General features: G+C 43.7%; 1 protein-coding gene across 1 annotated transcript in view; it reads right to left on the reverse strand.

Moving 5' to 3' along the window:
* Positions 1-27,331, reverse strand: part of PITPNB (phosphatidylinositol transfer protein beta) — a 99,278-nt gene that overhangs the window by 57,891 nt on the left and 14,056 nt on the right. Inside the window, exon 2 of the mRNA XM_077461411.1 lies at positions 5,960-5,990. Coding sequence (XP_077317537.1) covers positions 5,960-5,990 — 31 coding nt within the window. The remainder of the gene's footprint in view (positions 1-5,959; positions 5,991-27,331) is intronic.

Below are 27,331 nucleotides of genomic sequence, written 5' to 3' on the forward strand. Positions count from 1 at the left end.
CAATGTGGGGGCTGCATTCCTGGCAATGTGGGGGCTGCATTCCTGGCAATGTGGGGGCTGCATTTCTGGCAATGTGGGGGCTGCATTCATTGGGGGCTGCATTCATGGCAATACGCTGGGGGCTGCATTCATGGCAATACGCTGGGGGCTGCATTCATGGCAATAAGCTGGGGGCTGCATTCATGGCAATACGCTGGGGGCTGCATTCATGGCAATACGCTGGGGGCTGCATTCATGGCAATACGCTGGGGGCTGCATTCATGGCAATACGCTGGGGGCTGCATTCATGGCAATACGCTGGGGGCTGCATTCCTGGCAATACGCTGGGGGCTGCATTCCTGGCAATGTGGGGGCTGCATTCATTGGGGGCTGCATTCATGGCAATACGCTGGGGGCTGCATTCATGGCAATACGCTTGGGGCTGCATTCATGGCAATACGCTGGGGGCTGCATTCATGGCAATACGCTGGGGGCTGCATTCATGGCAATACGCTGGGGGCTGCATTCATGGCAATACGCTGGGGGCTGCATTCATGGCAATACGCTGGGGGCTGCATTCATGGCAATACGCTGGGGGCTGCATTCATGGCAATACGCTGGGGGCTGCATTCATGGCAATACGCTGGGGGCTGCATTCATGGCAATACGCTGGGGGCTGCATTCCTGGCAATGTGGGGGCTGCATTCATTGGGGGCTGCATTCATGGCAATACGCTGGGGGCTGCATTCATGGCAATACGCTGGGGGCTGCATTCATGGCAATACGCTGGGGGCTGCATTCATGGCAATACGCTGGGGGCTGCATTCATGGCAATACGCTGGGGGCTGCATTCATGGCAATACGCTGGGGGCTGCATTCATGGCAATACGCTGGGGGCTGCATTCATGGCAATACGCTGGGGGCTGCATTCCTGGCAATACGCTGGGGGCTGCATTCCTGGCAATGTGGGGGCTGCATTCATTGGGGGCTGCATTCATGGCAATACGCTGGGGGCTGCATTCATGGCAATACGCTGGGGGCTGCATTCATGGCAATACGCTGGGGGCTGCATTCATGGCAATACGCTGGGGGCTGCATTCATGGCAATACGCTGGGGGCTGCATTCATGGCAATACGCTGGGGGCTGCATTCATGGCAATACGCTGGGGGCTGCATTCATTGGGGGCTGCATTCATGGCAATACGCTGGGGGCTGCATTCATGGCAATACGCTGGGGGCTGCATTCATGGCAATACGCTGGGGGCTGCATTCATGGCAATACGCTGGGGGCTGCATTCATGGCAATACGCTGGGGGCTGCATTCATGGCAATACGGTGGAGGCTGCATTCATGGCAATACGGTGGAGGCTGCATTCATGGCAATACGGTGGAGGCTGCATTCATGGCAATACGGTGGAGGCTGCATTCATGGCAATACGCTGGGGGCTGCATTCATGGCAATACGCTGGGGGCTGCATTCATGGCAATACGCTGGGGGCTGCAGATGGGCACTGACCCTTATTTTGCTTCACATGTCTTTATTTAAAATGTAAGATTTTTTTATTTTTATTTTTTTCCTGAGACTTCCTTTTTAAAGTTAAGGTGCGTGGTATAAGCCGATTAAATACAGTATATCCAAATAACACACCCGAGCTCATCTGTTCCCCACACACAGCACAAAGGCAAGATAATTCTTGTTGGGCCGTGTATTAGTGCTCGGATGAACACACTTAGATCGAATTTTAATGGTTTAAAGAATGTCAGACAAAATGGTCGGCCCTGGAGCATGTTCACTTCATCAAATCTGGCCCTCTTTGAAAAAAGTTTGGACACCCCTGACGTAGAGTATAAGATTTCCTATCATTTGAGCCCAGTTTTGCCACAAAGGGTTAATCCATCTATGAGAAATCCTCTTTTAATGTTCAGTGATATAAATCACTTGCTGTGAGTGACAGGTGATTTACATATCTCATGCACTAGCCTAAGAGACATGCATTATTTTTTAATTCTCTCCCACTCCTTTCTTCTGCTGCTCTGCCAGAATTGGATGTTCCCCACCACAGCATGATTTGGCATGCTGAAGTCATGTGGTCACTTTCCTGTCTTTTCACTGGATGTTAGAGATCATAGCAGAAGTTCAGTGTAAGAAATACATAGGGAAAAATGCATATTGACAAGGGGCGTATAGAGGTGGGTGGGGAGTCTACTGACGTCACGACTCCACCCACTGAGCTCCAGACAACAGACCCACCCACAGAATGTGCAGTTTTTCGGGTCTCATAACAGACAGAGGGTTTGACAGGTAAAGATACATTCAGGAGGCATGTATATCCTTGTAGATAACCCCTATGGCAGTAGTTTAGAAAGGATGACATTTAGTTTACATCCACTTCAACCTACTAGTATTGCATTGCACCTCCAAATTAAGTGAATAATTATGAACATATAGTGAACCATACAAAATATATAAAACTCCTTCTGTGTAATGGTAACAATAGAGCAAACTTTTGCCACAGGTAAAAGAATATCACATTCCACTGTGTACAAACCAGTACGTCTCTGCCAATAAATTCACATATGTGGGACTAGATAATCAAGCCTTAATGAGTTTTCTGAATTACAGATGGTTCATTCAGAGATTTCACTGCTAATTTCCAAGGATGAACTTCCAACTTTCAGCAGGCTTCCATAACATGAAAAACAAAGAACAAACAAGACCACTGCACAGATAGTATAACAAAGTGATCCCTATTTAGTTAGGGTGAATCTCACTCACAGTTCCCAGCAGGATCGTATATGAAATGATCAGTTGCATACAGCATAATGCTGGGATCTCCTCATACGTGGACAGCGCACACAAAACACTGCTGGTAACATCACAGGCTCCTCCTCCCGACTAGTTGCGTCACTGGACACGTGACGACTTTTTCAAGTCAGGTGTCCAGTGACACAACTAGTCGGGAGGAGGAGCCTCACGACTAGTTGTACTATCTGCGCAATGATCTTGTTTGTTCTTTGTTTTTCGTGTTATGGAAGCCTGCTGAAAGTTGGAAGTTCATTCATGGGAATTAGCAGTGAAATCTCTGAATGAACCATCTGTTACTCAGAAGACTCATTAAGGCTTGATTATCTAGTCCCACATATGTGGAAGAGTCGAGGGGGAGCAAGAAGGTGGTGAAGAAACGTACAATCAGAGAAGTAAAATAGCGAGGTTGCTCGCCAAGGCCAAAATCAGGTAAAACCCAGGAATTCATCCGGGCTGCAAAACCTCTCGTAAATAGGCACCAGTGTATATAAAATGTTGCCATGGCCTCCAGGTGTCCCGAAAGGTCTCCTCCTGACTGTATAAGGTCGCTGTAAGGTCCTCCAGGTCTCTAAGCTCATTTATTTTGGAGTACCAAAGAGACCTCGAGGGCGGAATCACAGATCTCATTCGCAGAGGAATACAGGCCTTTCCTAGGCAGCCATTCGGTATATCAGAAATAAATGGAATGAAAAAGTCTTCCCTAATCAAACCACCAAGTCAGCTCTACTGCCACTCATAGGGCACACCAGCCATTACCTTATATAAAGAATAACAATGCATATTCACAAACGAGTAATAAGTGTAATGTTCATCAATCTTCCAGCAAGTTAATCAGACCAGTTCCAATGGTGGGATGTATAGTCCAAAACCACTGATGCTTTTCAAGGGTGACCCACCATTGGAACTAGCCAGCTGATTTTGCTGGAAGAAGCAATTGATGGAATTTGCACTTCATGCTTAACTCATTACTCGTTTCAGTATGCATTTTTATCCTTTATATAATAAATTGTTGAAGGTAATGCATGGTATGCTCTCTGTTTTTTCCTTTCTAGGGGCACTCAGCATGGGGGAGGGGCCAGAAGCGACAACTGGGGAACCGAGAAGAGGAAGAGCACCTGCCATTTCAGATCCATCATGGCAGCGCTTGTGGTTGCAGGAAAGAAAATCGCTCCATCTTTGGCAGGCTTAACAAAAGGTTAAAGATTTAGAAGCTGGGCTTCGCCACTATGTTATATCGAGAGTAAATTCAACCTGGTCTGAGCCTTTCTACTGGGACAGACTCACTCTTAAGTCACTTGCTGTCTGCCATAACACTTTCTCCTAAGAAACATTTAACCACTTCAGCCCCTGAACGATTTACCCCCTTAATGACCAGGCCATTTTTTGCGATACGGCACTGCGTTGCTTTAACTGACAATTGCGTGGTCATGTAACGTTGTACCAAAACAAAATTGACATGCTTTTCTTCCCCTAGAACTTTCTTTTGGTGGTATTTGATCACCTTTGTGGTTTCTATTTTTTTCTATTTTTTGCGGTATAAACAAAAAAAAATAAAGACTGACAATTTTGAAAAAAAAAAAAAAAAAAAAAAAACTTTACTTTTTGCTATAATAAATATCCCCAAAAAATAGAAAAAAAAAAATTCCTCATCAGTTTAAGCCAATACGTATTCTATATATGTTTTGGTAAAAAAAAAAAAAAAAAAAAGTATAGCATTTTTATCAATTTCTTTTTACTAGTAATGATGGTGATCAGCGATATTTAGCGGAACCGCGACATTGCGGCAGACAGATCGGACACTTTTTTGGAACCAATGACATTTATACAGCGATCAGTGCTATAAAAATGCAGAACTACTGTATGACACTGGCCGGGAAGGAGTTAACACTAGGGGGCGATCAAGGCGTTAAATGTGTGTCCTAGGGAGGCGATTCTAACTTTGGGGGAGAGTGGACTGACAGGGAGTACAGAGAGATTGATGTTCCTAATCACTAGTAACAAACAATCACTCTTCCCCTCCCCTGTCAGAATGGGGATCGGTTTGTTTACATTGACAGATCCCCATTCTGGCTCTCTGTGGAGCGATCGCAGGTGGCTGGTGGACATCGTGGCCACTGGCCACGTGCATCATCTCTCCTGCTGTGCGCACCTGCTATAGCTGTTAAAAAGGTGCCGACGTACAGCTACGGTGATTTTGTGGGGACGAGCCGACCTGCCGCAGTATAATGACGGCGGCTGGTCGGCAAGATGTTAAAAAGTGAATATGTTCACAAAAAAAAAAAAAAAACAGGTATGCTGTTTAAATAGGAACACAAACATATTGGTAGGGGGGGGGGGTTCTCAAATTTGACTAATAGTGGACCACCATTAAGAATCTCAGAAAAGTCTGCAATGTCCATTCACACTATGTGCAGTTTCCGGAATTTTTCCTCATGGCTTTCTATATGTATGTCAGCATTGCTCAACTCCAGTCCTCATGTTTTCAGGCTCTCCATTATTTTACACAGGTGATTTGATCAGTTTCCCTGCCTTATTAATAGGGATGAGCTCAGGTGTTTTCGCATGGTCCACGTGCAGAGCTCGCCAGGAAGTCGGCGCAGCGCTAATCACAGGCAGAGAGACAATGTCTCACTGCCTTTGATTAGCGCAGAGCTGCGCCAACTTCCTGGCGGGATCTGCACGTGGAGTGTGCAAACACGCCTGCGCTCATCCTTACTTAGTAATTAACACAGCCATGTAATCCGGAAAACATGACCTGTTGGGGCGCCTTAAGGACTGGAGTACAGAAACGCTGATCTAGGTCTCATGTTCACACCAGAAATCAGTTTTACTCCTCATTCAATAGCTCTGCGATTTTATGCAACCTGTTTGCAGATCATCGCACCTCAATAAACAAATGTGTGTAAACGCGTACAATTGCACCGCGCCTCTCACAAACAATTAGGTCAGTGAAAACATGGCTCTGAAAAATAAATAAATAAAGAAGAACTATGCATGACTGCCGTAGTGCTTTTATGTGAATTGTAGTGTGGAATGGGCCCAAAAAAGTGCCAAAAAGTTTTCATAGCTGCAGTATGTCAGAGTATGAAACAAGAAAAACCCAAAAGAAATATACCACTATAATAAAAGAAAAAAAAAAAAAAAGGGGGGGGGGGGGATGGAAAAAGAACTTACCTCTTCTACGGAGCATGGCAAAACGACTCGACTGAAAAAAAAAAAAAGAAAAAGTATCAGAAAACATGTCCATTAATAATGCGTCAACAATGGAGCAACTCTAAAAGTGGACAGGCTTGTTTTTTTTTGGGGGGGGGGGGGGGGTATGCAGCAGTTGTACATCATGTATACCATGGTGGGAAACCAATTTGAAGAGGTTTTGGTCAATTTTTTTGGAACATTAGGCTCCATTCACATTAGTGCGTCTCCAAAATCACAATTTTCAGTGCGAATTTACATTCCATGGATCAAAGTTGCATCAAAAAGTCACACCAAAGTAGTGCAGGCACCTTTTCAAAGTGGCAGTAACTTTAAGTCACAACAATTTGAATGTGTACCATTGAAAACAATGGGGCGAGACTTGTTGCAAGAAAAAAAAAAAAATTTGCACAAATGTGAATAGAGCCTTAGTGCGACAAGGAAACACACCTCTACATCTGCTTACCCTATAGCTTTCTGTGTCGTCTGCCCATTGACTGAACTATAGCCAAACTTCATCACTACTGAGAAAAGCCATGTACCTTCCTCCTTCTAGAACCATACCACGGACTTTAAAGTGGAAGTAAACTCCCCTATCGTTTTCAGCGAAGGAAGCTGCCATCTTTGCCTCTGCTTAATCTTCAACTGCTATGGTGCTGCACATGTGATTCATTATGACACCAGCATTGGATGGTTTGATAGTTTGGCTGAGAGCACAGCCAATGTGCAGTTAGCATTCCCGGCATGCCTTTTTTTTTTAAACTGTTTAAATCGATGGGTTTACTTCCATTTTAAGAAATATACACTACCATTGATGATCTTGTGATGATGTTAATGTCTGGCTGCCAATTCTTTGTAGATCTTTGGCTTTGAAGATCCGGAATTTCTACATGCTTGTTCTGGGTCAATGACTCATTACTGAAGCTACAGAAGTCAGCTCAAATCTCTCTCTCATCACGGGTGTCCTTGGGAAACATGCTAGAGTAGAGGCCTACTGGTGCATTATGATCATATTGCAGCAAAATCTAGGGACACCAAGGAACAACTTTTTTTTTTTTAATCCATAGTATGTATTCTCAATTCAGAAAAAGTACCTTCTATTACACTCAGCCTTCTCCAAATCCCTTATTTTGAAGCTATGATCTAACGTCCTGTTAGAGGGTGGCTACATCCGGTCTCCATGGTCCCACTTTGTAGGAACGTAGCCACCTTCTCTTGCTTATTTATGAGATAGACTAGGACTATGGGATTTATTTTTTTAGCACATACAGCGGGGACAGAAAGTATTCAGACCCCCTTAAATGTTCCACTCTTTGTTATATTGTAACCATTTGCTAAAATCATTTAAAAGTTCAAATTTTTTTCTCATGAATGTACACACAGCACCCCATATTGACAGAAAAACACAGAATTGTTGACATTTTTGAAGATTTATTAAAAAAGAAAAACTGAAATATCACATGGTCCTAAGTATTCAGACCCTTTGCTGCGACACTCATATTTAACTCAGGTGCCAAGTCCGGCTGTGTTTGATTATACTGCTTGGCCTTGATTAGGAAAGCCACACACCTGTGGACCTTACAGCTCACAGTGCATGTCAGAGCAAATGAGAATCATGAGGTCAAAAAGGAACTGCCTGAAGAGCTCAGAGACAGAATTATGGCAAGGCCCAGATCTGGCCAAGGTTACAAAAAAAATAAAAAATTCTGCTGCATTTAAGGCACCTAAGAGCAGAGTGGCCTCCATAATCCTTAAATGGAAGATGTTTGGGACGACCAGAACCCTTCCTAGAGCTGGCTGTCCGGCCAAACTGAGCCACCAGGGGAGAAGAGTCTTGGTGAGAGAGGTAAAGGAGAACCCAAAGATCACTGGGGCTGAGCTCCAGAGATGCAGTTGGGAGATGGGAGAAAGTTGTATAAAGTCCACCATCACTGCAGCCCTCCACCAGTCGGGGCTTTATGGCAGAGTGGCCCGACGGAAGTCTCTCCTCAGTGCAAGACACATGAAAGCCCGCATGGAGTTTACTAAAAAAAAACACCTGAAGGACTCCAAGATGGTGAGAAATAAGATTTGGTCTGATGAGACCAAGATAGAACTTTTTGGCCTTAATTCCAAGTGGTATGTATGGAGAAAACCAGGCACTGCTCATCACCTGTCCAATACAGTCCCAGTGAAGCATGGTGGTTTTTCAGCTGCAGAGACAGGACGACTGGTTGCAATTGAGGGAAAGATAAATACGGCCAAGTACAGGGATATCCTGGACGAAAACCTTCTCCAGAGTGCTCAGGACCTCTGTCTTGTTGGAAGGTAAACCTTCGGCCCAGTCTATGACCCTAAGCACACAGCTAAAATAACGAAGGAGTGGCTTCACAACAACTCTGTGACTGTTCTTGAATGGCTCAGCCAGAGCCCTGACTTAAAGCGGAGGTCCACCCTAAAGTGGACCTCCGCTCATCGGAACCCTCCCCCCCTCCGGCACCACAATTGGCACCTTTCAGGGGAGAGGGGGGTGCAGGTACCTGTATAGTACAGGTATTCTGCACCCACTTCCGGGATAGCTCTCTGCGGAAAGGGGCGTAGATTACGCCCCTTTCCGCAAGTGCCCGCCCCTTTCCGCAAGTGCCCCGCTGCCTGCTGGGAAACACACAGATCCCAGAGGCAGCGGGGACCATCCTTATTGCGCAGCGCGATTCGCGCATGCGCAGTAGGGAACCGGGAAATGAAGCCGAAAGGCTCCATTTCCTGATTCCCATACCCAAGATGGCGGCGGCAGCACCAGACAAGACTATCTAGAGATCGGCTTCGGGTGCCGACATCGCGGGCGCGCTGGACAGGTAAGTGTCACTATTTTAAAAGTCAGCAGCTGCAGTATTTGTAGCTGCTGGCTTTTAAAAAAAAAAAAAAAAAACGCGGAGTCCCGGCGGACTCCCGCTTTAAACCCAATTGAGCATCTCTGGAGACCTAAAAATGGCCGTCCACCAACGTTTACCACCCAACCTGACAGAACTGGAAAGGATCTGCAAGGAGGAATGGCAGAGGATCCCCAAATCCAGGTGTGAAAAACTTATTGCATCTTTCCCAAAAAGACTCATGGCTGTATTAGATCAAAAGGGGGCTTCTACTAAATACTGAGCAACGGGTCTGAATACTTAGGACCATGTGATATTTCAGTTTTTCTTTTTTAATAAATCTGCAAAAATGTCAACAATTCTGTGTGTACATAAATGATTTTGGCAAATGGCTGCAATATAACAGAGTGAAAAATTTAAGGGGGTCTGAATACTTTCCGTCCCCACTGTAACTGCAATGATTGTGCACTACTTGTTCCAAAAAACAGAAGTGACATGGAAAAGGGGAGGTTTGGGAGCTCACAGGAGAATGTTACAAGGAAGCAGAAAAAACACTAAGAAACTATTCCATGGAAAATAGACTACATGACCATTAAGTAGTGAATGTGTTATGAATAAATCATTTTTGGAGAATAAGGATATCATTTAGTATCACTTTAAGGCAAGATAAAATAAAAATAGTTATCAGATGGTTAACAAGATATTTAAACCCAAGAACAAAAATGTAATGTGGTAGCTACATCTTCACAAAAAATGCAGTTTCCTTGTAATTTTAGCACACTGAACTGAAAGCACAAACACTTATTTTCCTTCAAAGAGATCTTCCCAAAAGGACCTATTCCCTCCACTCCATGTAATGAAGAGAAAGGTGTGTTTGCAACCCAAACCAGGGGAGCAGCCTTGTGACAACCTCCCTCCATAGTTAGATTGGAAGAAGCGAGTGTAGCCACCTGGACTACAGGAGGCGTGTTAACTGCAGAAATACCAGGTTAAAAAACAAAAAAAGGGGAATAAAGCTTGGGAAAAAAAAAAAAAAAGTAAAACATATGTAGGGACTGGCATGTTGTAATCCTTTTTTTGGTTTTGGATCCAGTTACACTATAAGACAGCAGCATGTAAAAATACTATAATTTGTAAACCTTAAAAAAAAAAAAAAAAAAAATGTATATATTAGGGCTGCGGAAATTAACGATTAATTGTTCGATTAATCGTTAATTTCTTTGATCGATCAAAATAATTTTGATCGAGGACGATCCGCGGAGTGAGCTCCGCAGTCTCGCCCATAGGAAAGGCCGCGGCTTCGGCCTAGCTCCGGAGCCGCGGCCATCTTGGTCCACCCGTTGGTGGCCTAGACGCGAGCGCTGGCGTCATCATCGCCCGCCTGCTTGTGTCTACTCTGAGGACGGACGGGTCTGCCTGCTGTCTATTCCAGACAGAGCAGACAATAATGAATATTAAGGTATGGGGGAGATGTGAGGAGATGTGGGCAGTACTTTATGGGGGGAGATGTGGGCAGTACTTTATGGGGGGGGAGATGTGGACAATACAGCATGGGGGGAGATGTGGGGGAAATGTGGACCGTACAGTATGGGGGAGATGTGGACATTACAGTTAAAGTTAAACTAACTTTCTACGTTTTTCTTAAAGTTTAATAAAAAAAATTGTAAAAACTGTATATGCATTATAATTAATCGAAATTAGTCGATTAATCGATTAAAAAAAAAATCGATTTTATATATATATATATATATATATATATATATATATATATATATATAAAATTTCTTTTTTTCCCCCCTTTAAAGCAGGATATAGAGCATAGTGCTTATGCTGCCCAATTTGTCCCTTTCTATGCTCTAAAATACCTGGTTGATCCTGCCTGTTCTCGTGTCCCTCTAGGGCAGTGATGGCGAACCTCGGCACTCCAGATGTTTTGGAACTACATTACCCATGATACTCATGCACTCTGCGGTGTAGTGGAGCATCATGGGAAATGTAGTTCCAAAACATCTGGGGTGCCAAGGTTCGCCATCACTGGTCTAGGTGTTCTCACCACAGTAATCATGGCTGCTGATCCTTGATACCATGGTCAGTTTACATGCCTCCGTCATCCCATTGCATCTCCCCCCTCCCCCCCGAAACACCCCTCTCCTGCTGTGGCTGTATAAAAAAAAAAAAATGTAAAAACAAACTGCACAGTATATCTTCCTGTAATAGAGGAGGTTCCAGGATTTGTGATTAGAGACTTTAAAAACACTTTCAAGTGGTTGTAAACCTCAGACATGAAATACAAACAAAGCATATAGTGTGTGCTTGTCTCAATTAAAGTGTTTGTAAACCACTTGTACCTACAGGAGGTACGCCTATAATAAGGCTTACCTTTAAGCACAGAAAATATCTCCTCACCCTGGAGATATTTACCATATACACTTGTGCCAATATCATCGGGACATGTGCACTGAAGAATCAGCTTGTTCGTGCAATTTCTAAAGGGCCTGTGCCGTAATGGTGGCTCCCGCGTGGGAGTGACATTGCGGCTCCAGCCAGTCACAGCGTCAGAGCCCACAAACCCGGAAATAACTCGGAGACATGTCAGTGGTCACAGCAGTGTACGGGGAGCACTGCAACAGCTCCGATCTAAGGTAAGTATTTCATAATAAGCTAGTATACGATGCATACTAGCTCATTATGCCTTTGTCTTGCAGGGGTTTTTTTTTTCTTCTTCAGTTTGGGATTACGACCACTTTAAGAGCACTAAGTGTAACTTCTGTCTGCTGCTTTGCTCTTCTGCCATCACCAGGAGTCACTTCTGACATGTTTTCCTCCCACCAAGAGAAAAATGGCGACAGGGAAGGGACCTCCAGTTGATTGACAGCCTCTGCTCTGTTCTTGTGTGGAGGGGGTGTGTCCCTTTCCTCCAATCAGCCCTCAGAGCTCTCCTCACTGAGCTCTGTATAGTGTAACCCCTTTTCTGAGCTCTGCACACATTACAAGGCACGGTAGAGATATTAAGGTCAGCAGCACACAAGGATTTCTTGTGAATAATTTGCAGTTCTGACAGCATGGGAAAGCTAGGTTTCTTTGGAGGCCCGGTATTTAATGGACCCCGTCATTAAATTGAATGCTTTTATGGGATTTTACCATTGGGATTTTGGTCGGGTTTGCTGTTCCCTCTCTGCTCATTCTGAAAGAACAATCTCTTATCTGTTCTATGCCTGAGCAGGTCTGAACCAGACAGAAAAATTCAACAATGTAAAACAATTCTCCTCTAAGCGATTACAGTCAGCAGAAAGTAGCTTAGGGAGCGGGGGCACAGACTCAATGTATTTAGGAAGTCGCACAGAATTAATTAGCTGCTTCCTAATAAAAAGGGAAGAAAGTAAAAAAAGTGTTAATTGGATATCAGCCAAAACAACCACCTTGTTCCATGAGAGCTCATTATGACTTCCACTAAAGCAGAACTAGCGGCAAAACCATTTTCCATTTTAGATAGAGAAAGGGAGGGTTATCACCCCTGTCAAGTTTTTTTGGAAGATTTCATCTCCAATCCTGTTGCAGCAACAATGCAAAAATGTGGGATTTTCCTTCACTTTCAGTTTTTATGGTGAAAAACTGTAAAGCTGGTCATACATGGCCCAATTTTTAAGGTGGATGGAGGAATCCTCACTGCTGTGTCATTGTATTCCAACGGTAAATACTCTCCTTCCAGCAGAATACACTGATCAGTGCTGCAGCCTACATTTTTCAGCAGTCTTGTTTATGAGAAGTCAGGGCATCATATGACATCCTTGGGCTGGAAGTGGTTAAATAAACATGTCTATACTTGACTCTGTGCAGTGATTTTGCACAGAGTGGTCCCGATCCTCCTTTTCTGGGGCCCCCGCCAGTGCTCCTGGCTCTCATTTCTCGAATGGCCCAGGCAGAGCCCCTCCCTGGGGGCACCCGTGCGGGCGTGCTCCCCCGAGTCCTGCTGCTGCATCCATTGGCACAGACAGTAGGACTCAGCCAGGCCCCCTGGATACCGTGTCACTGGATTTGATTGACAGCAGTGGGAGCCAATGGCTCCTGCTGCCATCAATCTATCCAGTGAGGACCCAAGACAGTGGCTGCAGCTGCTGTGCTCGTCTCGGTCACTGGAATGATTGGGTACAGGCAAGTAAAAGGGGGGCTTGTGGGGGGCAGCTTCATTACACAACATTCCTCACCTTAATGCATTAAGGTGAAAAATCGTGAGGGTTTACAGCCCCTTTAGGGCCCGAGAAGAAAAAAAAAAAAAATCGTAAGTAAAATTTCGTACGACGAATGATCGGCCGATTATCTGATCGTTAGTAACTATGGCGCTTTTGACAGCAGATTCCAACTTTTCAGGAAGGCAAAACCTAAAGATGCATGCTATAAGATGTTTAAAGTGGTTGTAAACCCTCAGATACAAGTTAATCTTATCAGATACTACATAACACAGGCAGCTGATACTGTGAAAGTGCACTTACTTGTGTAGTTATGATATAGTCCAATTTCCATGACGTCATGCGCGATTGCGCAGTATGCACTTTCAACAGCGGCATGTATATAATGCCATTTGTTTCTTTCCTGCTTGCCTTGAATTTACTGTGTGTGAGAGATTCTCCTCTGAACGGCACAGAGGAGAAGTCTCGCGATGCAATAATTATTCTGGTCTTCCTGATATTCCCCCTTGTGACTGAACAATGCTCTGTTGCTGTAGTAACGGCAATTGAGAACGAGGCTTGGTTACGATGCTACAGCGCATGCGTGAGATTTCGGCAGGGATACGAACTAAGGGCGAAAATGACGTCCGCATCAGCTTCTGAAAACAGCACAAAGAATGGCGCGGACGATACAAAAAAATAAAACTAAGGTACTTCCAGTACTTCTGGCGCTCATTTTGGAGTTATTAATATATCTTTTGCTTGGGTATGTTAATAAACATAGAAATATTTTAAAAATAGCATTTTTTTGGTGGGGTTTACTTCTTCTTTAACATGAATTAACACAATGTTCGATTTTAGTTTAGTACAGTTTTAGTCCAAAAAAATGTCCCAAGTTGAGTATCCTCTTTACTTTCGATATGAGGCTAGCATGCAACAAAAGTTAGATGATTAATCGTCCGATAATCTGATCGTGTGTACCAGACTTTAGATGTGATGGCTGCATTAGTTTCCTTTTTTAGGCTATTTTCATCTGGTGATCCAGACAGTGAGTCAGCTTTTCACAAGCTCTCCTGCAGAATGTATCATTTACAGATGAGAAAAACCATTTACCACTGGCAGGGGTGTTTACAATCATCAGCTTTGATTTAAAGAGGGAGACCACCTAAAATAAAATTATTAAAAGCCAGCAGCTACAAAATACTGCAGCTGCTGACTTAATAAAAACGGACACTTACCTTTCCTGGAGTCCAGCAATGTCGGCAGCCGAAGCCGATCAATTGCTCGGCTCTCGGCTGCTGCCAGCGCCATTCTCAGTGAGGGAATCAGGAAATGAAGCGCTGCGGCTTCACTTCCTGGTTCCCTACTGCGCATGCGCAAGTCGCGCAGCGCAATGAGAATGGTCTGTGCCGTCTCTGGAACCCGTGGGTGTCCCAGCAGACAGCGCGGCAGGACAGGAAGAAGCATAGACTCCCGTGGGAGTCTATACCCAGAAGCGTGTGCAAATACCTGCCTTAGACAGATATCTGCATCCCCCTCCCCCTGAAAGGTGTCAAATGTGACACTGGAGGGGGGGTTCCCGAAAAGCAGAGGTTCAATTTTTGTGAAACTGTTTGCTTTAATTGCAGTGCATTTTTTTCTGAATCAGGAAAAAATAAAAATAAAGTAAAAAGCAGGTTATATGGGTTCCAATAGCATAGTTCACACCAATGAATTGCGTCATGCTGCCTTTTTTCCTGCACAGAACTGTACTGGAATTCAGTGCAAAGCATTAAAAACGGACCCGAACCCAGGACAGTGCAAAAATAAATAAAATTAAAAACAAAAAGCATAAGAAAAAAAACAAAAAAATTGTTGGTGTCAAAAATGTATTAAATATGTGCATGCAGAAAAGCATCCAAAACAGATCTGGAGAACGTTTTTGTGAACAGGGACTGATTATAAAGTGTGAGCTGGAGTTTGACTTCAATTTGTAAGTGTATTTAAATCTGCAAATACATACAACGCCCCCTCCCAACAGACTAACATTACTGCTGTATCCTGTGCTCATTCCTCCAGAGTTGTGTCTCACTAATACAGGAAGTGTGTTACTGGCCAGATCACCAGGTTAAAAGACGGGGGGAAAAAAGCCAAAAAGAAAAGAAATTGAATGCATCCACTACTAATCTAATAATTGGTAAGCTGCAATATAATACTGTACACATTCTTGGAATTGCTTTACGTTCCAACTAAAATCTTCTGCAGAACCCCCAGGTTTTCTCTGCCAACAGTGCAATGTCCCTCATCACGCTATCACCCAGTTGTCTTCTGGGCTCAGTATCTTTTGGCTACCTTGACTGGTTATGCTGGGATGATGCCACTTCTGCCTGCGCCCATTGTAATTAACATGCAGTTTAATTAGTCAGAGGTTAAAACCCCTGCCAGGTTACTTTTTGCTGTCTGTGTACCATTGGAGAAGCTTTCCTTTACTTGCTGTCCCAGAGAAACAAGAGGAAGTTAGAAGAACTCTCCCTAAAGTGTGGGACATTCTTCTCTCACGCTGATCATACATAGATCGAAATGTGGCTGGTTTTGCAGCAACCGATCCAATTGTGATCTATATGGCCATTCCCATTTGAGAGGAGTTGTTCAAGTGATAAACTTTCTGCACTGTCACTAGATTCCTGCTTGATTAGCGATTGCAGCCAACCAACTGCACGCTGATCAGTGTGTTCTGGCAGCAGAGAAGTTCGGCTTTGTTTTATTTATTTTTTTTATTTTTATTTTTATTAGCCAGCTTGCTGATCGAAAAATAAAAAATATATAAAATCTATGGCCAGCTTTAGACATTGATCACTGGAAGAGGTGTTCCAATTAGAAAATGTTCTCGTTTATTTTTCTGTGGGCGACTCCAAAATGTTTGCTTTTCACTCACTTTATCAGCAACAATGAATAGAGGGGGAACTTTACCATTGGAGAGACAGACAATAAATGCTTGCCAGAGGGTCTAACACTTTTCCCACTCTTTAAAACTGACTGAAAAAAAAAAAAAAAAAACACACAAACACACACACGCTGGGAAAATACACTGAAAATATGCAGGCAGATGTGAAGTCCTCTTTAGCCTAGGTCAACACTGACAGCAGGATTGAAATTGTGCGAGTTCCTACACGCATGTCAGTCCGACTTCGGGGGCGATTTCAGAGACATTTGTGCGGGTTAGTGCACAGATGCCTATACAAATCGCACTCCAAGGTTGCCAAAAGTAGTACAGAAACTGCTTTTGGGAATCGGTGCTGCACCAATTCGGATGGTGCCATTGCCGGAAATAGCCGCCATGTCAAATTGCATGCCAAAAATCGCATTAATGTGAACCTAGGCTTAAAGTCAATTTACATTAGGTTCTAGGTACTGGTAATTACTTTATTTTACATTTAAAGCCATTTTTTTTTTTTTTATATTTTTGCACCAGGCTCAAACGCCTGTTTTTCGTGTTTAGCCGCTTTTTAACATTAGTGTTATTGCGCATTTCTCATTTTTTGGTGTTAGCGTTTTTCATTAAAACACACTCTTTGCAATTTAAAGACACCTAAAAAAAATTAAACGCGGCTAAATGTGGCTGGGTGCATTTAGCCGTGTTTTTCATTTTTACTGCTCCTGGAAGCGCAGGCTGTTTTTTCTACTGCCCCTATACACTTATTCCTTTCAAACGTCTGACAGTTTATGTGTGCATGGACACCTAGGCTAACACGGAGGGGCTTTTAGAGGCAGTTAAAAAAACAAAACACCACGTCAACTGCCCCTAACAGCAGCTGTAAAAAGGCCCTGTGTGCATGAGCCTTAAGGCCTCATGCACACTGGATGTATTTGGATGTTTCTTACAGCTGCTGTTTTTGGATCCAAACTGTTTTTTTCTACAGTCAAATTCCCCATCAGGTTATCATCTGTGTCCAGGTACATATAGACTGTTATCAACAGTTTTTTGGATAGGGTGTTTTTTTGGCTGTAAAAAACAAAAAACAAAAAACAAAAAAAAAAAAAAAAAAAAAAAAAAACACAGCAAAACTAGTGGGTTCTGAGAGAAGTTTTCTGCTGTAAAAAATGTTTGCACCTTAAAAAAAAAAAAAAAGCCTAAAAACGCAGATAAACACTCAAAAACGTGGCTCTCCAGCCTTTAATGTTTTTAATCTCATTGAAAAAAAAAACACTAATGCTGACAAATGCCAAGAAATTTTATTGCAAAAACTTTGAAAAACTCACTGCAAAGCTAGGGGCCTTTTTATAAAATTATTATAATGTCCAGTGTGCACAAGGCCTAAAAGTGCTTCTCCATTAAATCAGTAGCAAGCAGAGCTGGTCTCTATACAAAAAGGAGAATCAAGCTTCAGGCAAAGGCACCGATCTGCCCAACTATCAGCCCCAAGACCTTTGAGCAGGATGCCAAATATTTGTTACATGATCTGCCACCAGAGGGAGCCCCAATTTCTGGTTGCTCTTCTGGGTCGATTATCAGCCAGTTCAACAGAAACCGGCCGACATTTGGCCTGAGTGTATACCAGCCTGTCCTACAAAAAAGCAGCATTCAATCGGCATCTGATCAGCGCTGGCAGCCAATGGCTAAGAGCAATGACCAGTGTATTCTGGCAGGGGGCAGTCCCATAGTTAGCACAGCAAGCTCCTCCGTTTTGTGTTTTTTTTCCGTTAGGCCTGCTGGGTTGAATGAAGAAGAAAAAGAAGGAAAAAAAAAAAAAAAAAGCGTATCTAGCTGTACACACGATCAGAAAAATCGCTGCTTTCAAAACGATCGCATGATAATCCATACATTAGTACACAGCTTTTGAGAACCGATCACAACAGTTCACCCGATATTATCCGACGGGAAAAGCATGAAAAATTTTCTCGTTGGAGAACACATTGTGCGATCATCCTATGATTAGTATGGGGTTTGCAAGAAAAAGACCGCGCATGAGCGGAAACTAAAGAAAACCAGTTATACAAAAACAATAAACGTTTGTGTAAAGTAAATAAGTGTTCCTAAACCTACAAAAAAGTAAAATTTGTAGATGCAGTAAAGCAAGCTTGTTATTCTCACTGTGGAACCTAAGGGGTTAATCCTCCACATTGTGTAAAAAGGCAGTTTGATCCTGTCTTCTTAAAGTGTTACTAAACCCAGGACCCTGCATTCACTATATCTGGTCTACCACAGTACACAGAAAATGAAAAAGCAATTATTTTAGTAAACAAACTGCTAAATACAGTTTATCGCAGTTAACTCTTTTTTTTTTTTTTTTTTTTTTTTTATAAAAAAAGGAAAAACTCTCTAGCAATACACACCAAACTGAGCATGTGCAGCCCGACTAATAGATCTATCTTGTCCAGACAGGTTTTGGAGTCAGTGGAAGGGGATCTGTGCATACAGTATCAAACAGCCTTTTTACACAATGCAGAGGATTAACACATTCGATTCTACAGTGAGTTTAACAAGCATGCTTTACTGCACATACAGACAGATTTTACTATTGTGGGTTTAGCGACACTTTAACCACTTCCAGCCCAAGGATGTCATAGGACGTCTGGCTTTCAGTGGTGATATCTGAATGATGCCTGCAGCTGCAGATATCTTATTTTTCAGCCAGCAATTCTTGGTACCGCAAGAACGATCATAGCGGCAGTTCAGCCGCTTGATCGCTCTAACAGGCAGCGGGAGGGGACATCCTCCCCCCTCTACCTCCGGTGCTGCTCTGGGCTTGCCCGTGCAATGGGGGACCCGGAGAAAGAATCCGCCTCCAACAGATGAAGAGCATAGAGATTTCCGGTGACCAGATGGTCACCAGTCATCCCTATGACCGGAGGCCCAGGTGTGGCGTTATGATGTCACTTCCAGGCCGCGGATGTAAACAAAGCCGAGATCTTGGCTGAAAAGCATCAGATAGTTTTTTTTTTTGATCTGATGCTTATAGACCCCACATCTCTCCATAAAGAGGACCTGTCACACACCATTCCTATTACAAGGGATGTTTACATTCCTTGTAATAGGAATAAAAGTGATAAAAATAAAGCAAAAGTGTAAAAAAAAGAAATATATAAGTAAAATAAAATTTTAAAGCGTCCCCATGTGTTTCGCGCCCACATACGTAAACGTCGTTCACACATGTGAGGTATCGCTACGTGCGTTAGAGCAAAAAAAAAAAAAAAACAATTCTAGCACTAGACCTCCTCTAACTCTAATCTGATAACCTGTTAAAAAAAAATAAAAAAAATTAAAGCATCGCCTATCAAGATTTTTAAGTACCAAAGTTTGGCGCCATTACACAAGTGTGTGCAATTTTAAAGAGTGACATGCTGGGTATCTATTTACTCAGCGTAACATCTTTTACAATATACAAACAAATTGTGCTAACTTTACGTTTTTGTTTTAATTCATGCAACAGTTTTTTCGTTTTTTCCCCCCAAAAAAGGTGTTTCAAAAATTCCTGCGCAAATACCGCTTGACATAAAAAGTTGCTATGACTGCCAGTTTATTCCCTAGGGCAGGGGTGCTCAACCTGTGGCTCTCCAGCTGTTGCAAAACTACAAGTACCATCATGCCTCTGCCCTAGGGTGTCTGCTTAAAAAAAAAAAAATATATAAAAAAATGGGGGTAATTTTCTAGCCAAAAAAATAGATTTTTATATGTAGGAGAGGAGTGCCAGAATAGGCCCGGTATGGAAGTGGTTAACCTTCCCTTCTTCCACTGTCCCTAATGCATATCCTGATAGAGCAGAGGCAGGGGACAAGCTGCACATGCTCTTTTTGGTGTGTATGGCTAGTTTTTTGCTTGGGAAAGTGCATGTGATCAGCACAGGGCCAGTCTGCACTGTCCAGGGAGGGTCAGGGGTCCTGCAGCCTCATAGGACAATCAGGGGAGAATAAAAACTCTGCCTACAAGTTTTAACCAGTGCTCAGCCAGACACCGATAGAATTCATAAGACTGCTATATACTGCTGATGAGAAAAAGGCATTTAGCAGTTTATATTTACTAAAAGAATTGCATTTCCACGTTCTATGTACTGGGGGAGACCAGATATAGTGAATGCAGGGTTCTGGGTTTAGAAACATTTTAACCACTTCAAGGCAAACATCATAAACCCCTTCTGAAAGTGCAAGTTGCCTGGCTGACATGCTGATAAAATCCTCAGTCACTGACCCGAGAGATGTTTGTAGATCAAGAGTTCACTAGCAGCATGCTTGTTCCAGGTCATACACGCAAAGGCCTCATTCACACAGGCATACTGAAGTGTACAGCGAGGGCCATGTTTTGCCTGCAGGGGAGATCAATATGTATGCATGTCCCAGAACGCAGTATGAACCTGCACAACTGTCAAACAGATTGCTGATGTCCTGAAAAAGCCTAGGTGTCTCAGACATTAGTAATTTGCCCTCATTCACATGTGCAAAGGCCGTGTTTTGCCTGCAAGGGAAACATGTGTTCCGTGAGTCTATGTGCAGGCAGTCCCATTAATGTCAATTGGCATGCAGCGGCTGCACAGTAACACCTCTTTGTATCACCTGTGCAAGACCCACACACGTGTGAAGGAGGCCAAATTACTAAAGCCTGAGACATCCACAATACTGTCATTTTCATGATGCCAGTAATCACAGCCTATGTATTCATTTGTATAACTGGTAAATCAATGTATTTGCTTGCCAAGTATTAGCCCACATGCCCAAGCAATTCAGGATTACTATATATCCAATAAATTACAGAGTGCTTACCTTATTTTACAAGTGTGACACATTAACTGTATACTCATACACTAGAGACCTGCATGACGGTAGACAGCAATGGGTACTTGCAAAATAAATGATCCCCGAGGATTCTGCATGGATTTGTGGTTTCCACAGCAGGAAGCCATCAGGGATTGGGTTGTGTGTCTGATACATGGGGCTCAGGTCTGGGTTGGGTTCTTCACAGTGAGAATAGCCTTTAGCAGGTCTCTAAGCAAACACTGTAGTAAAATGAAACACCCTGCTAAGAAGAAAGACTTTTCACTTGGAAAAGCTCAGCTGACACCTTGATAAAGTTGTGTACTGAGAACCATTTCCTGGAAATCAGATTATCCTTTCTACAGTACTGGAAGAAAGTGGATGTGTGCCAAAACTAAAGTATCGAAGAAATGGCTGGATTTACCTGCCTGTGTACAGTACATTTCTAAAACAGCTTTCTTCAGAAAACAGGAAGAAGGACATTTATGTGTGGGAGACGGATTTTGCTACAGTGAAATGCCAAATTTAGTATAGGGAGAAGAGCAAGACCCTGCTATGGGCACTGCAAATCCTTCTTCACTATAAGCCAAATGGGTGGGATCTGCGCTGCTAGTGCTGAAACTATAAGCTAAAATGTATCTCAGCTGCTGACCTCCCCACAGTGTGAATGACTGGAACCTGAATGTATTATACACCTGTGTGTGTACACATACACACACACACAGGTGTATAATACATTCACCCTTCTTCACTATAGTTCTGAAGAAGATATGGATGTAGGCCTTACCTTTTACTCTGACACTTTTTGCTGGCAAGTTAGTAACACATACAAGTAGGCGAGTGTTAAGCCTCATACACACGGTCGGACTTTGTACAAACTTTTCCGTGGACTTTTGTACAAAGGGCGTGGTCCACAAGTTTGTATTGCATACACACGGTTGGACTTTTTGACAACAAACACGAACGTAATGACGTCACAACGTACTGACGCCGCTTCAAAAGAAAACGTTCAATGACTCCAGCGCCACCTTTGGTGAACTTCTGTATTGTAGTCTGATCTTTTGCATTGGTTCTGAGCATGCGTGTTTGTACCTTGTACAAAAGTCCGATGCTTTTGCGTACACACGGTCGGACTTTGCTCCATCGGACTTTTGTTGCCAGAAAGTTTGTCCGTTCGCACAGCCAACAAAAGTCCGATGAAAACAGAAAAAGTTTGTCCGATGGAGCGTACACACAGTCGGATGTTGCTCCAAAACAGCTAATTTGCATGTTTGTTGTCAAAAAGTCTGACCGTGTGTATGGGCCTTTACACTACCTGCATGCGTGGATGGTGTGGAGTTCCCCCCAAAATCCATACCAGACCCTTACCCGAGCATGCAGCTGGCAGGTCAGGAAAGGGGGGGCCCTCAACAATATAGTCAGTCTATCTGGTGCTCCAAATGGAGTAATGCTTAGTGGTATAGTCTGTGGCTGTAATAGCTGGATGGTGATGTATACATCAGTTAGGTGGTATAAAAAAAATAAAAAGGGTATTAAAGGGTTAAAAAGTAAGGTAGCACTTTTATATTTATGAAACGATCTGATGATCTGTTAGGCACATGTCCCTTATCCATGGGGGAGAGTGGGGTTGGGGAAGTGAGTGTAGGTCCCTTCGTGTTTGGTTGCATATAATGGAATTGTGCGATTAGACATGGAGGGACGCCTCTATCCGATCGTACGCTCCCGATGGGATAATTAAGGAACATAGTGGAGTTGGTTAATGTAGACCCATCTGGGAAATGGTCCTTTCCCGTTCCCTAGAGTGGATTTACCATTCAATGGTTAGGATAAGGGCAAACGATCAATTTTGCCCTATTTCAAAATGGCGAATTAGGAGCTGTAGCCAGGAGCTCGGAAGTGGGCGGTTACGTTCTTTGCCAGCGAGTATTTATGGCGGTGGATCAGCGCGCCGCCCGTACCCCAGGAAGAAGTCATTTTTGACGAAACGACGTAGGGTGAACGGCGTGCTGACGTCACCGCCATTCCCCGTTGACCAGGAAGGGCGGGCAGTGTAAACAGGAGAGAGCCGGCCGGCTCGTAATTATACACACGCTTGTACTCAGCTGGAAATCTGTGAGTTTGTTACTTTTTTTATTACGTTCAGATTAAAAATTTTATACGGAATTATGCTATGGGAGCCTCTCTCTTTTTTTCTTACCAAACAATTATGGTGGAATATGAGACGCTCTAAGAAAGAGATATAGGAGTTGGAGACGCCAGCAGAACCTATTGGAGAGACCAGGAGCGATCGTTTTGTTTTCAAGCTTGTATGATCTCCCTAAAAAGAGATCTTGTCAGCTGGTAAGCCTTACTGAATCTGGTGGTGGATAAACCTCTCTCTCTGGGCGCACCTGCTATACATCTGAAGGGTGTTTTAAAGAGTCACTCTAATGGACTGAATTTACTTCTTTTGCGTTTCTCTCCCTCTTTGGACTTTTTATGCGTTTTAATTTTGAATATTTTTTGCACATTTTTATGGTCATATACACTGTTCAGTATTTGATATTAGAATTTAATATGTCACAATATCATTTTGGGACTTTATAAGTTCTAGCGCAGCTTTATTTTTTGGTATTTGCCTAAACGTCTTGGGGCTAATCAAGATGTTTTTTGGTAAATGTAAGATGAGCCTTTGTGTTCTTTTTGGTCAGCAGTGGCTTTGGCCTTGGAACTCTCCCATGGATGCCATTTTTGCCCCGTCTCTCTTATTGTTGAATCATGAACACCGATCTTACCTGAGGCAACTGAGGCCTGCAGTTCTTTAGATGTTGTTCTGGGTTCTTTTTTTTTTTGTGGTGTATAATTTGGTTAATATGTAAAGTTTCAAAAAAAGGCAATTTATTCTTAAACATCTCTATGCAGTGGTAAATAAAAATAACTACATGGTTAGGGAGCAAAAATATCAAATCCACTGAGTATAACAGACAGAAGAGATATACTGTATATGCTATTAGGAGGAGAGCTATACTGTATTGACTATTAGAGGATATATACCATTAAGGGGTGAATCTGGTAAATATCAGACTCAGATCAATTTATTTAACGTGTCCTATAGGAAACCATGTAAATGAACTGTAGTGCATTTCTGCAAATAGTACCAAAAAAAACACATAGATGTGAACCAGGTCTAAGACGTTTAGTAACATAATGGGGTTAAAAAAACTAAAAAACTAAAATTAGCACTTTATAGTAATAAAAAAAAAATAATAATAAGCAGATCACTACTGTAATGGGTTCATTTTTACTGTAGAACTGTGAAAGTAATATTTACATTAGCAATTTGCTCTTTTTGTACTATAAAGGACTCATTTTAGTTTAACCACTTGCCGACCGCCGCACGACGATATACGTCGGCAGAATGGCACGGGCAGGCATATGGGCATATATATAAGTCCCTGCCTGCCCGCAGGTGGGGGGCCCGATCGGGCCCCCCCCCGGTGCCTGCGGCGGTCGGCATTCCTTCGAGAGCGATCCGGGATGAGGGGGCGGCCATTCATTCATGGCCACCCCCTCGCGATCGCTCTCGACGAATGGAAATCCTCTGTGACATCACTTCCTCTCCTGTAATGTAAACACAGGAGAGGAAGTGATGTATTCTCTCCTCCGTGTCGGTATTTTTCGTTCCGGCACCGAGGAGAGAGGATTGGTGAGTTGCACCAATACACCACACATACAGTAGAACATGCCAGGCACACTCACACCCCCCCCTTTACCCCCCGATCACACCCCCAATTACCCCTGCCCCCCCAGTCACAGTGACACCAATTGCTTTTTTTTTTTTTTTTTGCATTGGTGTCATTTGTGACTGTAATAACTGTTAGGGCAGTTAGGGTTAGCCCCCTTTAGTTCTAATGTACCCCCCTAACCCCCCCAATAAAGGTTTAACCCCGTGATCACCCCCCGTCGCCAGTGTCACTAAGGCTGGGTTCACATTGCAGCGGTTTATGAGAACGAATGTGATTCGCACCGCACTGCAGTGCAAATCACATCCGATCTCTGTGCGATTCGAGTTCAGCCATACAGATAGTATGGCTGAATTCGTGTCGCACCCGCCGCAAACTCGCACGGGACCCTTTTTTTGGTCCGCAGCAGAATCGGATCGCATGGGTGTTCACACCATGCGATCCGAGTTTGCAGATCGCACTGCGATATGCGAACTGATGTGGGGGTGTCATTATTTCACTGACACTCCCAGCAGTTCGCATAGGGCAGTGTGAACTGCCGCCGGGAGGCATGCGATGCGGGAACCCGCCGCGGATTCGTGGCGTTCCCGCATCGCTCCAGTGTGAACCCAGCCTAATAAGCGATCATTTTTCTGATCGCTGTATTAGTGTCACAGGTGACGCTAGTTAGGCAGGTAGGTATTTAGGTTCGCCGCAACTTTTTATAGCGCCAGGGACCCCCATATACTACCACATAAAGCCCCCTGATTGCCCCCTAGTTAACCCTTTCACCAGTGATCACCATATAACTGTTACAGGTGACGCTGGTTGGTTAGTTATTTTTTATAGTTTCAGGGCACCCGCCATTTATTACCTAATAAAGGTTTAACCCCCTGATCACCCGGCGGGTGTCATTTGTGACTGTAATAACTGTTAGGGCAGTTAGGGTTAGCCTCCTTTAGTTCTAAGGTACCCCCCTAACCCCCCCAATAAAGGTTTAACCCCGTGATCACCCCCCGTCGCCAGTGTCACTAAGGCTGGGTTCACATTGCAGCGGTTTATGAGAACGGATGTGATTCGCACCGCACTGCAGTGCAAATCACATCCGATCTCTGTGCGATTCGAGTTCAGCCATACAGATAGTATGGCTGAATTCGTGCCGCACCCGCCGCAAACTCGCACGGGACCCTTTTTTTGGTCCGCAGCAGAATCGGATCGCATGGGTGTTCACACCATGCGATCCAAGTTTGCAGATCGCACTGCGATATGCGAACTGATCTGGGGGTGTCATTAACATTTCACTGACACTCCCAGCAGTTCGCATAGGGCAGTGTGAACTGCCGCCGGGAGGCATGTGATGCGGGAACCCGCCGCGCATTCGTGGCGTTCCCACATCGCTCCAGTGTGAACCCAGCCTAATAAGCGATCGTTTTTCTGATCACTGTATTAGTGTCACAGGTGACGCTAGTTAGGCAGGTAGGTATTTAGGTTCGCCGCAGCTTTTTATAGCGCCAGGGACCCCCATATACTACCGCATAAAGCCCCCTGATTGCCCCCTAGTTAACCCTTTCACCAGTGATCACCATATAACTGTTACAGGTGACGCTGGTTGGTTAGTTATTTTTTTTATAGTTTCAGGGCACCCGCCATTTATTACCTAGTCTCACTAGTGTACCCCTAAATTTAGGGGTGTCTACTTTCCAAAATGGGGTCATTTGGGGGGGGTTTGTGCCATCTTGGCATTTTATGGCCTTCAAAACTGTAACGCCCTTAGAAAGCCTGAAGGCGGTGCTTGGTTTTCGGGGCCCCGTACGCGGCTAGGCTCCCAAAAAGTCCCACATATGTGGTATCCCCGTACTCAGGAGAAGCAGCAGAATTTATTTTGGGGTGTCATTTCACATATGCCCATGGCATGCGTGAGCAATATATCATTTAGTGACAACTTTGTGAAAAAAAAAAAAGTTTGTAATTTTCCCGCAACTTGTGGCAAAATATAAAATATTCCATGGACTCAACATGCCTCTCAGCAAATAGCTTGGGGTGTCTACTTTCTAAAATGGGGTCATTTGTGGGGGTTTTGTGCCATCTTGGCATTTTATGGCCTTCAAAACTGTAATAGGTAGTGAGGAGTGAAGTCAAATATTTACGCCCTTAGAAAACCTGAAGGCGGTTCTTGGTTTTCGGGGCCCCGTACGTGGCTAGGCTCCCAAAAAGTCCCACATATGTGGTATCCCCGTACTCAGGAGAAGCAGCAGAATTTATTTTGGGGTGTCATTTCACATATGCCCATAGCATGTGTGAGCAATATATCATTTAGTGACAACTTTGTGAAAAAAAAATAAAAAAAAATTAAAGTTTGTAATTTTCCCGCAACTTGTGGCAAAATATAAAATATTCCATGGACTCAAAATGCCTCTCAGCAAATAGATTGGGGTGTCTACTTTCTAAAATAGGGTCATTTGTGGGGGTTTTGTGCCATCTTGGCATTTTATGGCCTTCAAAACTGTAATAGGTAGTGAGGAGTGAAGTCAAATATTTACGCCCTTAGAAAACCTGAAGGCGGTTCTTGGCTTTCGGGGCCCCGTACGCGGCTAGGCTCCCAAAAAATCCCACACGTGTGGTATCCCCGTACTCAGGAGAAGCAGCAGAATTTATTTTGGGGTGTCATTTCACATATGCCCATAGCATGTGTGAGCAATATATCATTTAGTGACAACTTTGTGTAAAAAAAAAAAAAAAATTATTTTTTTGTCATTATTCAATCGCTTGAGGCAAAAAAATAAAATATTCGATGGGCTCAACATGCCACTTATCAATTTCCTTAGGGGGTCTACTTTCCAAAATGGGGTCATTTGGGGGGGTTTTGTACTGCCCTGCCATTTTAGCACCTCAAGAACTGAGATAGGCAGTCGT

The sequence above is a fragment of the Lithobates pipiens genome, unplaced genomic scaffold, assembly GCF_037356315.1.
Source record: "Lithobates pipiens isolate NorthernLeopardFrog02 unplaced genomic scaffold, aLitPip1_a1.2 Scaffold_3, whole genome shotgun sequence".
Lineage (NCBI taxonomy): Eukaryota > Metazoa > Chordata > Amphibia > Anura > Ranidae > Lithobates > Lithobates pipiens.